A 14,284-nucleotide genomic window follows, 5' to 3' on the forward strand; every position below is an offset into this window, starting at 1 on the left:
AATTGCAGCCATGGGACTCCCATGATGCACTACAATGGCTCAGTAAGAAGGAATCCCATGGTACAGATGTTGTCCAGCCAGAGAACCTGTCCATAGAGGAGAATGGGGGTTTGAAGCACATGAACTGCAACTCCCATGAGACATGGCAGTGGTATTTCCAAATAGAAATTTACATCTTCAGCTGAAAGTTGGGGGGATGGGTTGTTTGTCATAAAGTCAAAATTTTCTACAGAAAAAAACATATTTTCTACCCAGCCCCAGTCAAAAGGGACTCATTGCTCAGTGGATACAATGGGGAGATGGGTGGAAGTGTGCCTACCTCCCCTATGGGGGGTGAGGAGGAGCTGGAGCTGGGGTGTAAATAAGGCCAGCTGCAGGCCTCAGCCATGTCCTCCCCACTGGCCCCTTTTCCCTCCTCAGTCCTTTCCCCTGAGGTGTGGAGAGGTCAGCAGCCCGCTCCTTGTAAAGTCAAAATGAAAATGTTGTTAGTGTAAAAGCCTGAGGCTTACAGTAACACAGAAACTTCTGTGAGAAATTCTGGTATTTTGAAATTTGTTTTAATCTCAGATAGGGGTGAAAAGTAGAAATACAAACGTTCACAGAATAAAAAGTTCTCAAAATCTTGATTGGGAAATGTCAAAACTAAAAATGCTGTTGTTGTTTTTTTAACCAGAATGAAACTCTTTAACATGCCAATGAAAATTCTTTCATTTAGAAATGTCATCTGCAAATGAAAAAAAGTCATTATGAATTAGACCAACTTCTGTTGGTGGAAAAGACAAGCTTTCAAGCTACACAGTTCTTCTTCAGGTTGCTCAGAAACTTGTCTCTTCCACCAACAGAAGTTGGTACAATAAAAGATATTACCTCACCCACCATGTCTCTTTCATAGCCTAGGACCAACACGGCTACAAAACAGCAACGATAATAATCATTATGAATTGTCAGTTTGACTTAAAATGACATTTTAAGTCAAAATGCCCATTTAAAAAATTTCAATTTTTTTTTAAATTTGGAGTTAGCATTTTGAAATGAAAAAATCACTGTTTTTATTTGTAAATTACATTTTGAAATTAAAAAAAATTCTTTTTAAGTGGATAGTCCAAAATAGGAAATGGAAAAATTGCAATTAACTCTTCCTGGGATTTTCAAAGAGGCCAAAAGATAATTAGACTCCCACATTCTATCAAAAACTCATCGGGATTTGAGCACCTAAGAGTAAAATTTTCAGAAGTGCCTGAGTCTTCCTTGAAAATGGGACTTTGGATCCTGGGACACTTAGATGCTTTAATTTTTTTTTCCCCAGATTTCTTTCAAATTTTAAAAGTTTTCAGCCAAAATCAGAAAATGCAAAATGTCAGGTTCTAATCTTAACATGAACATAGGCTGGTCCTCATCCAAAGTCAGCCTGACCCATTACATAAGGTGGAGCATGGGAATACTTTATTCCAGGAGGACACTAAGAGTTCAGTGTGAGGAATTTGTTTTTCTTGGGAAAAAAATATCCTGCCTATCATTTTCCACAGAGAACTTTTTATCTCTTTGTTTCTTAGACTGTAAATGATTGGATTCATTAGTGGTGGCACCACACAATACAACACAGCAGCCGTCAGGTCCAGAGATGTTGAAGACATCGACCTGGGCCTCATGTACGTAAATGATGCTGTACTGATAAATAAACAAAAAACAATCAGGTGTGGGATGCAGGTGGAGAAGGCTTTGTACCTGCCCTGCTCAGAGGGGATTCTCATCACCGTGGAGAAGATGTGAATGTAGGACACAATTATCAATACAAAACAGACCACATCTGTAAGTGATCCAAGGGCAATCATGACTATTACATTAGCATGTGTATCAGAGCAAGAGATCTTTAGCAACTGTGGGATATCACAGAAAAACTGAGCGATAACATTGGACCTGCAGAAATGTAACCTAAAAGTATTAGCTGTGTGTAATACAGAGCAGATCATGCTGCTAATCCATGAACCAGCTGCCATCTGGGCACATGCACCTCTGTTCATAGTCACCCTGTAATGCAGAGGGCGGCAGATTGCAGTGTAGCGGTCATACGCCATCACCGTGAGAAAGGCCAGCTCTGCTACTGCAAAAATTACAACCAAAAAGACTTGGGTGACACATCCAGAGAAAGAGATGACTCTGTTGTTGGTTAGGGAGTCAGCCATGGACTTGGGGATGGTGACTGAGATGTAGCAGAGGTCTATGAAGGATAAGTTGCCCAGGAAAAAGTACATGGGGGTGTGAAGGTGGTGGTCGAGGGCTACCACTGTGATGATGAGAAGATTCCCCACCAGGGCTGCCAGATAAATCACTAGAAACATCAGGAATTGTAAAATCTGCTGTTCCCGTACGTCAGAGAATCCCAGGAGAAAGAACTGAGTTACAGTAGTTCTGTTGGACATTTCTTGTGTAGATGTACACTGCAGAAGGAAGGCCAATGGGAAATGGTCATGGAACGAGAAACAGAAGATAGATGGAGACTGGTTTTAGATATTATGCTGCAGGACATATCTTGCAGCTCAGGAAAATAACAAGACTCCTCCTTTTCTTCTCCATCACCATGTATTTACAAGGTTTACAATACAGGTTCATGAGGCGCAATTTTAATGGCATCTTCTTATTCAACAGACCTGCTGCTTGTGTTTATTTTAAGCCCTGTCTGGTCACTTTTCTGACTAAGTTCTTGGTTCAGAAAGGGGCTTAGGCCCCTAAATGCCATTTTAGGCACCTCAGTCCAACATTTATGCCCCACGGACAGTCACAAAACCCCCACTCAGCTGCTGCCTTACCCCATAGATGGCCAGATTGTTTAAGGTATTTAGGCATCGGGTGAAATTTTCAAAAGTATCAAGATGCCTAAAATTCATTGATTCCAATGGGTGTTAGGCACCCAGGTGTGTTTCAAAATCCCACTGGGTGCTTAAATACCTTTAAACCTCTGGGCCTGGGTCCCTAACTTCCCACTGGTAAAGTGCTGTAGGTGCCTAAAAGCCTGCCAGGTTAACTGTCTAAGCACCCAGACTCATGCCTAACCCCAGCAGGATCCTCAAATTGGGTGTTATTCTGCCTACCAGGGAGGCCCGATCCAGTAGGCACTCTCAGAGCACGCCTGAGCCCACCCAGAATGAAAGTCAGGCCTCTCCTTATGGCATTTAGCCCAGTGGTTAGAGCTCTCTTGGGAAAACTTGGGTTCGATCCCCCCTTCTCTCCACTGTGGAAAAGGCACTTGAGTCTCCCACTGTGCAGGAGAAGTCCTTAGCCACTGGTGGCTGGGGTATTCTGGGCAGGGTGTCCTCAGTCTGTTCTGTTGAAGCTGTTCCACTGTGTATAAACAATTAAATATGCATTGGGCCAGACATACAGAGAGTGAGGACCACGCCATAGACTAGTGATTAGGGCTCTTACCAGTTGCATCGTGTGGTAACTCAAGTGAATTTAAACAAAGGTGAGATATGATAAGACTGGGATACTGAAATAATGGAGAGGATACAGTAGTATTTCAGAGTGATCTGGATTGCTTGGTAAGCTGGGCACAAGCAAACAATATACATTTTAATATGACTAAATATAAATGTATGCATCCAGGAACAAAGAATGTAGGCTATCCTTACATGATGGGGGGACTCTGCCCTGGGAAGCAGTGACTCTGAAAAAGATTTGGGGGTCATGGTGGATAATGAACTGAACATGCGCTCTCACTGTGGCCTAAAGAGTTAATGCAATCATGAGATGTATAAACAGGGGGATCTCGAGTGGGAGCAGAGAGGTTATTTTACCTCTGTAGTTGGCACTGGTGCAACCACTGCTGGAATCCCGCGTCCAGATCTTCTGCCCACAATTCAAGACAGATGGTGATACATTGGAGAGGGATCACCATAACAGAGGATCAGATTCAATGTATACCTGAAATTAAAAAGAATAGAAAGAGGACCAAAAAAATGCCACTGTGCCAAAACAACAGAGTAAAGAAGCAGTTTGAAGCAAAAAGGCATGCTTTAAAAATTGGAAGTCAAATCCTACTGAGGAAAATAGAATGGAGCATAAAATCTGGCAAGTCAAGTGTAAAAGTATAATTAAGCAGGCCAAAAAAGAATTTAAGAGCATCTAGCAAAAGACTCAAAAACTAACAGAAAAAAAAATTAAGTACATCAGAAGCCTGCCAAAAAATCAGTGGGGCCATTGGACAATTGAGGTGCTAAAGAAGCACTCGAGGAAGATAAGGCCATTGCAGAGAAGCTAAATGAATTCTTTGCATCGGTCTTCACTGCAGAAGATATGAGAGAGATTCTTACACCTGAGCCTTTCTTTTTAGGTGGCAAATCCAAAGAGCTGTCCCAGATTGCGATATCAAAAGAGGAGGTTTTGGAACAAATTTATAAACAGTAAGAAATCACCAGGACCATAGGGTATTCACCCAAGAGTTCTGAAGGAACTCAAATATGAAATTTCAGAACTACTAACTGTGATATGTAACTGAAAAGATAGTTAAATCCAAAGCAGACTGGGAAGAGATAAAAAAAGATCTCACAAAACTAGGTGACTGGGCAACAAAATGGCAGATGAAATTCAGTGTTGGTGAATTCAAAGTAATGCACACTGGAAAACATAATCCCACCTATACATAAAAAATGATGGGGTCTAAAGTAGCCGTTACCACTCAAGAAAAAGATGTTGGAGTGATTGTGGATAGTTCTCTAAAAACATCTGCTGAATGTGCAGCGGCAGTCAAAAAAGCAAACAGAATGTGAGAAACCATTAGGAAAGGGATAGATAATAAAAACAGAAAATATGTTAATGCCACTATATAAATCCATGGTATGCCCACACCCTGGATACTGCATGCAATTCTGGTTACCCCATCTCAAAAAAGATATATTAGAATTGGAAAAGGTTCAGAAAAGGGCAACAAAAATTATTAGGGTTATGGGACAGCTTCCCTATGAGGAGAGATTAAAAATATGGGGACTATTCAGTTTGGAAAAGAGGCAACTAAGGGGGTATATGATAGAGGTCTATAAAACCATGATTGTTGTGGAGAACGTGAATAAGTAAGTGTTATTTACCCCTTCACATAACACAAGAACCAGGGGTCACCTAATGAAATTAATAGGCAGCAGGTTTAAAACAAACAAAAGGAAGTACTTCTTCACACAACACACAACCTGTGGAACTCATTGCCAGGGGATGTTGTGAAGGCGAAAACTATAACTTTGGAATCAAAAAAGAATTAGATAAGTTCATGGAGGATAGGTCCATCAATGGCTATTAGTCAAGGTGGTCAGGAATGCAACCCAAAGCTTTAGGTGTCTCTAACCCTCTGACTGTGAGATGCTGGAACTGGATGATGGCGGATGATAGGGGATGGATCATTTGTTGATTGCCCTGTTCTGTTCTTTCCCTTTGAAGCATCTGTCATTTTCCACTGTTGGAAGACAGGATACTGAGCTAGAAGGCCATTGTTCTGACCCAATATTACAGTACTTATGTTCTCAATCTATTTAGCTTAACAATGAGAAGGTGATTTGATCACAGTCTATAAATATCTACTTGGGGAACAAATATTTAATAATGGGCTCTTCAATCTAGCAGATAAAGGTATAACATGGTCCAATGGCTGGAAGCTGAAACTAGACAAATTCAGAGTGGAAATAAGGCATACATTTTTAATGGTCAGAGTAATTAAATGGAACAATTTACAAAGGGTTGTGGTGCATTCTCCATCGCTGGCATTTTTTAAATCAAGATCTGCTCTAGGAATTATTTTGGAGGAATTCTCTGGCCTGTGTTATACATGATATCAGAATAGATGAGCGCAATGGTCCCTTCTGGCCTTGGAATATATGAATCTCTGAATACTGAGGCATGAGGACATGAAATGATTTTCCTATAGCTAAACAGCAATATTCAAACATGGCAGAACAGGTGCTGGCTGGAAAACAAGAACTTCGGACATTTGATTTTATTCTAATGGGGAGTGAAAATGACACTTTTTGATTTTTTTCATGAAAAATAAAAAGAAGAAGGAAACTTTGACCCACTTGCTGCAGAACAGCCAATAGCCTGGGACACTCACCTGGGATGTGAGAAGTTCAAGTCCCTGTTCTGCCTAATTGAGAGAAGAGACTTGAATCTGGTTCTTCCACATCCTAGGTGAGAGCTTAAACACTGGGCTACTCTGGGGTGGATTGCTCTCTTATTGTGAGCAGAAATTTCATCCTGGACCTGAGAAACCTTCCTGACAGATGTCTCATTGAAACGGGTACATTTTAGCAAAACGGTTTGGTTTTGACATTCAGCGTTTTCTGACCAAAAAAAAAAACTTTAATTGAAAAATTCCTGGACAGCTCTAATTGGAGCTAAGTTCTTCTTTCCACTGGATCATGCAGTGGATCAAAAATGAAGGGCCAGGTTTTTAAAGGTGTTTTTTAGGTGCCCAGTGGGATTTTCAAAAGCATCTAGATGCCTAACATCCATTGATTTTAATGGATTGTATGTGCCTAGGTTCATCTCAGAATCCCGCTAGGTGCCTTTAAAAATCTGGCCCCAAGTGTCTAAGAGAGAGTCTAAAAAACCTGAATCTGACCTCACAGATGACAGCCCAATCCCACTGAATTTAGTGAATTTGTTCCTGATTTACAACCCTTCTACAAACTGGGAACCAGAAAGCCATGGATGTTAAGTCCCTTGCCCAAAATTACAGGGTAAGACACTGGCATGCAGAAACTGGACCCGAGGTCTCCATTCAGATCCCACATTCCCCATTATGTAAAAAAGATAAAAATTAAGCTAAATGAGTTTGCCCCTGGTTACCATAGAATTAGCTATACCAGGCTAATTGAATTCACAGTAAAATGTGGATATTGTCACTCACATTTATATGGCTAAATTCAACCCCTTAAAAATCCCAGGGATTTAATGAAAACAGTCAACTTACTGTGCTGAGAAGTGTGGCTTTATCCCAGCTGAAACTGTTTCTTTCTCAACGTCAAGGTACTGCTGGCCACAAAAGGAATCACTGAAGCTCATCTATCTATCTATCTACCTCTGATGCTCCTATCACTGTAGGATCTGGATGCCAAATGTTAGGTAACCAAAGGACCATTTCACTGTTCTCAGTTAGACTGAATATCAATAAACTCAGACCTCTTGCTCGCTGCCTTTGAGCTGTGTGGCTGACTCTGGGTTTCTCTGGCAGCAAAGAGTTGGTGCTGCGGGTAGAAGATTTATCCATGTCTGTTCTCTAGAGCGGTTGGTGAGTCGCTCCCTGGAGCCCTGTTCGTCAGATGTAGCAACTCCTTCCCACCCCACCCTCTGCTGCCTCCATTGCCCATTAATAGTAAAGTTATCGGAGGTCTTTGTCATCAGATGTCTTTTTTTTTTTTGCCAGCCAATGGCTATCACAGGAAATAAATGTCCCCTTCTCAAGCCTTACCTGTTGCTTGCAGCTTTCATATTATCAGGGGCAGCAGTAGTCATAGGAGGTTCATGAATGAGAATGGAGAAGATTTATAACCACATGGGGTGGAAGGATGGCCTAGTGCGTTGGGGATCCATTTAGCCATTGCAATGCCCTATATTGCAGTGCCTAACTTTTAGTTGACCTGCCACCCAAGGGAAACCACAGATCCTCTGTTTGGTGCCCCAGATCCCCATACAATGCCTGGGGAGAGGTAGATGCCTGAGGGTGGATGCACAAAGCCAGCACACTAGGTGGGGAGCTGCCTAAGCCAGCCAGTAGCAGATGCCAAGGAGAGGGATGTGTTCTAGCAGGGAGTTTTGTGTTTAAGTCCAGGCAGAAAGGAGGTGCCTAGCTCTTCTAGCAATTCACTGCCAGGAGCACCTCTTCTGGAGCCAGGCATCTAAGTTGTTTCTTGCAAGATTGGTGGTGGCAGATACCTAACCACACAGCAGATGGCCAGGGGTGTGGGGGAGAGAGGACTGCACCCATGGGGCATCTAGCCCAGGAGTTTGAGACGTCCCATGGAGACCACAGCTCAGCTCCCCTCTCTTCCTGGTAGGGAGCAGGGTTTGAACAGGGGCTCCCCCCTCAGCGGGATGCCCCCACCACTGGACTATGGAGCGAGTCCCACATTCTCTCCGGACCAAGGCATGTTTCCTTATGGATGCAAAGTCAAACGGCTGCAGCAGGAGAGATGGAGAGAGCCCCATGTCAGGCTATCCCACAGCCCAGTGGTTTGGGCGCTCCCCTGTGAGGGAACAGATCCCTGTTTGGGCCCCTTCTCCTCAGGCAGAGGGGGGACTTGAACTGGCTACTGTCATATCCCAGCTGAGTGCCTTAACCAATGGCTTGAAGGAGACTTTTGCCTCCCCATCCCACCAGCTGTGTTGGGTGGAGTGACGTATGCTCTCAGGACACCTACAGGATCGGGCCCTGCAGGTGAGCTCGGTGGGGAAACGTCCAACTTCATCTGCTTTGAGGTTCCCACTGGGGCTTAGCCGTGAGCTAGGCATCTGGGTGCCTGCCTGAGGCAGCAACTTAGGTGCCAACAGGGTTATTCAGCAGCTGAGTGTGGGGTTCTGTGGATCATGGGTGCGTCTAAGGCCTGGTCTACACTAGAAAGTTAGGTCGACATAAGTCAACTTGCATCGCTCTATCTGTGCATGTGTCTACACTTTTGCCTCTGGCTGACATAAGCACCCCGTTCAGGTGATGCAGTAAAACCACCTCCCTGAGTGGCATTGAGCCATGGTCGACCTACAGAGGTTGATGCTGCATGAGCGTAGACCAGGGGTCGGCAACCTTTCAGAAGTGGTGGGCCAAATCTTCATTTATTCACTTTAATTTAAGGTTTTGCGTGCCAGTAATACATTTTAATGTTTTTTAGAAGGTCTCTCGCTATGTCTATATATTATATAACTAAACTACTGTCGTGTGTACAGTAAACAAGGTTTTCAAAATGTTTAAGAAGCTTCATTTAAAATGAAATTAAAATGCTGATCTTGTGCCACCGGCCCGCTCAGCCCGTTGCCAGCCTGGGGTTCCATTCACCTAGGCCAGCAGCAGGCTGTGCTGGAGTCAGGGCTGGGGTCGTGGGGGGTGCAGGGGTCAGGGCAGGGGGCTGGGTGTGTGGGGGGGGGCTGCAGGGGTCAGGGCAGAGGGCTGGGGGGTGTAGGGGTCAGGACAGAGGGCTGGTGGTGTGGGCTAGGGTTGTGGGGGTGCTCCCAGCACCCTGCCCAGAGCAGCTCACGGCAGGGGGCTGGAGGGGATATGTCCTAATTTCACCCCCTTCCCCAAGGCCCTGTCCCCACCTCTTCTCCACCTCCTCCCTGGAGCAGCTAGCTGCTGCGGCTCCGCTTCTCCCCCTCCCTCGCAAGGGCCATCAGCTGATCTGTGGCAGGGAGGCAGAGGAGGAGAGGCAGGAACCCAGCACGCAGGGGGAAGAGGCGGGGGAAGGGGGAGCTTGCCTGCCCTGCAACAGTAGCCGGCAGGACCAAGCTTCTTCACTCTGCCCCCGCGGGGCTGGGGTGGGGGAGGAGGGCAGAGAAGAGTGGGCCGGGGTGGGCAGGTTTTTTAATGGCACACTGCTGGCTGCTGGGATCCCGGCCGCCGGCCCCGCTCAGCCCGCTGCTGGCCTGGGTTCAGCAGCGGGCTGAGCGGGGCCGGTGGCTGGGACCCGACAGGCAGCAGCGTGCCATTAAAAAGCGGCTCACATGCCGTCTTTGGCACGTGTGCCATAGGTTGCCGACCCCTGGTGTAGACATTGCATGACCTGTGTCAACCCTAACAGTCCTCCAGCAGCTGTCCCACAATGCCTCATTCCATGCAACAATGACTGTACTTGTCACAATGGTGAACTCAACTGCCTCGGGGAGACCAGAAGCCACACACCCTTTTTAAATCCCTGCGTATTTTTTGAAATGCCTTTTCCTGATTGCCCACCTAGGAGCTCTCCCTTGTTGTGTGCAGCTGCCCAACCAACCATGCCCGCTACACGCTCCAGGCACGCTCATAAGAGAAGAGGTAGAGGTACAACAAACAGAGGTAGAGTTTGTATCTGCTTTTCATCCCCCTTTGGGAGTTAGGAGGGCCATGTGGAGCAATCTGTTTATGTGCATAAGGATGTCCCTTGTATCCTCCTGTAAGATCCTGATCAAACTTTCATGGAAATACTCTGCAAACTTCTTCCGAAGGTTTCTAGGCATGGCTGCCTTATTCCTTCCTCTGCAGTAGGACACTTTTCCATGCCACTCTACAATGAGTTCGGCGGCCGCCATTGCAGTATACAGGCTAGCAACATATGGGCCTGGGCAGGTTTGAGACACCAGTAACAGCTGTGTTCTCTGTGCCTCTGTGACCCTCAGGAGTGAGATACCAGCTAAGACCACCACCACTTAGGGTGACCACCAATCCTGAATTGCGTGGGACAGTCCTTAAATGCAGAGTTCAAGACCCAGTCCTGGCTGCATGACTCCAGGACAGCATTTGTCCTGGATTCCCTGCATCACAGCTCCGTGCCTGCCCGAGGCTCAGGGGCGGCACCAGCCTCCTTCCGGGGGGTGCTGAGATGGGCGTTAACCCGCCGCTCGCCACAAGGACCCGCCCCCTGCTCCTCCTCTCCCTGTCCCCCCTCCCCCTGAGGCCCTGTCCCCTGGCCAGGCCAGAAGCCAGAGCCGGGCAGTAGTAAGAGCCACCCAGGGATCCCAGGCCACTGTGAGGAGGCCTGGACCCACCACCTGCCCTGAGTGGCATGCCCCAGGGGGTGGGGACATGGGCTGGAGGCTGCTCTCGGGCACCCCACCCAGAGCAGGCAGAGGGTCCAGGGCTCCCCACAGTGGCCCGGGCTCCCGGGGTGGCTCTTACCATGGGCTGGCTCTCACTTCTGGCCTGGCTAGGGGGTGGGGCCTTGGGAGAAGAGGAGGAGCAGGGGGTTGCGGGCTCAGGGGAAGAGGAGGGGCGGGGCTCGTGCATGTGTCCCGCTTTTGCCTTTTGAAAAGGTGGTCACCCTACACTGTCTGTGACAAATAGTGCCAATAATCAGTGCCCTTGCCCTATAATCATATCCCTGGAATGGGGCCTGAAATATTATAGCTTTGGGCAACAGAAAATCCTTCCCCCCCCACCCCCCAGTAGGCCATACTCCACGTGGCAGGAGGTGGAAAGCGGTGTTGTACCAAGGTGATCCAAAACTTCCAGTGTCACTAAGCGTGTCTTCTTAAAAGTGTTGATGGGAATAAGGGAAGGTAGTTTTGAAACTTACCTTTCCCTTTCCACTGTGACTGTAAATGATACATCTGTCTCTTTCATCAGCAGCTTCTAGCATGGTGTCCTTTGGGGTGTGCCCCCTCTGCACCCACAGAAGGCCTGACCCTGATGAGGAGGAGAAAGACGAGGACAAGGGAGGACATGTTCGGTGAGATCCTGCAAGCCAGTGCGGCAACAGAGGGCCTGGAGGGCTGACGTGGCAGATGGCATGGAAAAGGGTGGAGCAAACAGGAGAATGGCCCAGGAATCCCAGCAGGAAAAGGAGAGGGAGATGCACCAGGACAAAATGGGCCTTCTCAGGCAGCAAACTCAAATGCTGCAGACCCTGGCTGACCTACTGATCTTCTGGGAGGGAGCAGATGTTCCCATGCCACTGTCCCAGCCTCTCTTTGAGGAGCCCCCACCACTGCCACTCCACGTGGGGTACAGGGTCAAGGGGGCAGAACCCCATGCATGGCCCTGAAGTGTCTGAACCTAGCCCTGAGAGTCAACAGAGCTTTATGGAGATTAAAAGTGTCTCTTTCCACAGGCTCCTGGGAACAGCCCTGCTCAGAGTAGTGACTCCTGGAGGGACCAGCACTAGCTGCTGTAGAGGGAGGGGCAGTGCCCCCCAATTAACAATTCTTCACTGACCTCCATGTCAGGGAGGTTCCCTGTGAGTTAGTGGCTGGCGGGAGACCTGCTCCAATGTGGTTTAATTCATTCTCCGATCTAATGTAAATGTGAAGGCTCTTGTGATCCCTGTCAATGATTCACCTTGATGGTCTCTTTGTCTGAGTGATACCTTGTGGCAGGGAGTTCTCCAGTTTAACTGTGTATTGAGCAGGGTTGGGCGGAGCCCACCCTGGAGTCACTGTTCAGAAGAGCGGAGCTGGGCCAGGCAGAGGAAGGAGGAGAGTAGGGAAGGAAGAAAGTGGTGGCCTGGGTTAGCCAATGGGAAGATGGAGGAGAGAATGGGCTGGTGTTTGGAGGTGGGGTGGAAGGGAAAAGTGGTGGTGGGCTGTTCCCTGGGTCTGGGGCCATGTCAGGGGAGTGGGGCTGAGCAGAGGAGGGGACCGGTGGGCAGAGAGGTTAAGCAGGGATCTCTGAGGAAGCTGAGTCACAAACTCTGGGTGGGGAACTTGGCTCTGGCCCATGGTAGGGGGAATCTCAAAGGACAGGGTCTGGAAAGGGCTGTGGGATGGAAGGTTGTGAGTGGAGAACAAGGGTATTAGGGACTGTGGGTGTTTGTTTGCGGGGGTCTGGGCTGTGTGAGACAGAGGGAGGGAGATACACAGGGACTAGGGTAAGAGGTGTTCAGTGGATGGAGGACAAGGTGGGAGCTGGAGTCAAAAGGCCTGAATCTCCCCTTCCTTAGACCAGCTGTACTGCATCATAACTCCACTCAGTTACCCTGGGGTGAGAGGGGAGTCAGCCCCATTGAATTACTCCTGACTGAGTATGGGTCGTGTCAGCCCCATTGCCTGCAATGGAGTTACTTCTAACTTGGGGCTCAGATCCTCACAGCAGGGTCTCCAGTGCTTGATGGTTACTCCACCAGATACCAGATACCAGGCCAGATACCAGCCCTTTGGGGGAAATCAAGTTACAATGCTATTAGCCATAGTGTGTAGCTTTCCAGTTAGGCAAATCAGTCTTTGAAGTGGTTGGTGTGGTGCTAAACAGATTACAGTGTGCATGTGTATGGAGAGAGCATGAACTGGTTGAATGCTACCTCTGGCTCACAGGACCTAAGCTTCTGAAGGAGGAATGGTCTGGCCATCAAACCTGAGCCCCAAACGGGATCTGAGTTTGACTTTAATGGTGGGCCAAAATCTGAAACTAAAAGCAGGCAGCGTCTGCCTCTGTCCAAGGGTTTTTAATTTTCGGAAATGGCACCTGAGCACAGCAGAAAATTTAGAAGGTGCTGAAACTATTTTTGGAATGAAAATAGGTTACACATGCACATTCCTGCTGGGTGAGGAGGATGAGTGGGGGAACAGCAGGAGAGGGTGTTACCCGGCGGTTTTCTGAACCCAAAGCTCTCAGTAACTTGCGAGGCAGTGTCAGGAAATAAATCAATGGGGACACAGTGCATCCATCTGATAAGTGATTGATATAAACAGTGCAAACAAGTGTGCTTTCACTTAAAGCTTTTACTTTATTTAGTCTCCAGCACATACACACACAGGCAACAGGTTATGTTAGAGCACCCCAAACTATAATTACCCCAAGGTCTGGAGTGGTCCTTGAGTGTCCAGTGGCAGATTTACAGTGGCCAGCCTTCCGTCTGCTGCTGGGGAACTCAAGACGGGTTCACAGCAGAGTTCACTTAACCCAGATCGTGTCCCCTTCTTATCCTTACAAGTGTTACATAGCTTACCAGTCAAAACCAACCGTTAAGCAAGAAGCAGATGTTACAAAACACGTCACTGAAAAAAATAATAATGTTAGCAAGCAATTTTGAGCTGTTAGCCTTGCAGCTATATTTCCACATAACAGCAGTCAAAACTATAGCCAGACTTCCTGTTTTTCTAAGATGCAAACTTCAGCAATTTCAAACGAGAGCTTATCAGGAAGGAGGCAGGGTCATACTCACGTCTTGTGGTTGCTCAACCCCCTCCCTTCTGGCTTGCCTAGTTATTCTATGGTTACTACAAAGGTCTTAGAGCTGCTTTTAGCAATGAGCAAGATAATCAGGATTCCAGCTACTGGCAGTGGCCTGGGCATTTTGCTAGTTGTCAAAAGCTCCCCTAACAAGGGGTTTTGGGAGTAGCGACAGAGTGGTGATTAAAGTGGGGGATAAATGGTGTGGGTGGGTCACTTGGAGAGGAGTGGTAGCTTGGTGGAGTGGAGTGGAGTGGAGTGGAGTGGAGTGGAAGGGTGGGACACTGCAAAGGGGGAAGTGATAGTGAATGACAGGTGACTGGGGGAAAATAGGGGCAGGAGCAGAACAGGTATGCCTGACAGCCCCATATTTCCTTCCTGTGTGCGTGCCAATATCTGCCTTTACCATTCAATACAGCTTCAGCTATTGCCTTTTCTGGGGGACAACCTTAACTC

The 14,284-nt window shown here is 47.3% G+C and overlaps 1 protein-coding gene across 1 annotated transcript; it reads right to left on the reverse strand.

Moving 5' to 3' along the window:
- Nucleotides 1–707: 707 nt before the first annotated feature.
- Nucleotides 708–2,420, reverse strand: LOC311530303 (olfactory receptor 14A16-like; the record flags this gene model as incomplete). Its single annotated transcript, XM_084646751.1, has 2 exons — nt 708–724; nt 1,511–2,420. 2 exons carry the CDS (start codon nt 2,418–2,420, stop codon nt 708–710), a joined length of 927 nt encoding a protein of 308 aa, XP_084502877.1.
- Between the last annotated feature and the right edge of the window lie 11,864 nt (nt 2,421–14,284).

This window comes from Lepidochelys olivacea (genome assembly GCF_965140295.1).
Source record: "Lepidochelys olivacea isolate rLepOli2 genome assembly, chromosome: 14".
NCBI lineage: Eukaryota > Metazoa > Chordata > Testudines > Cheloniidae > Lepidochelys > Lepidochelys olivacea.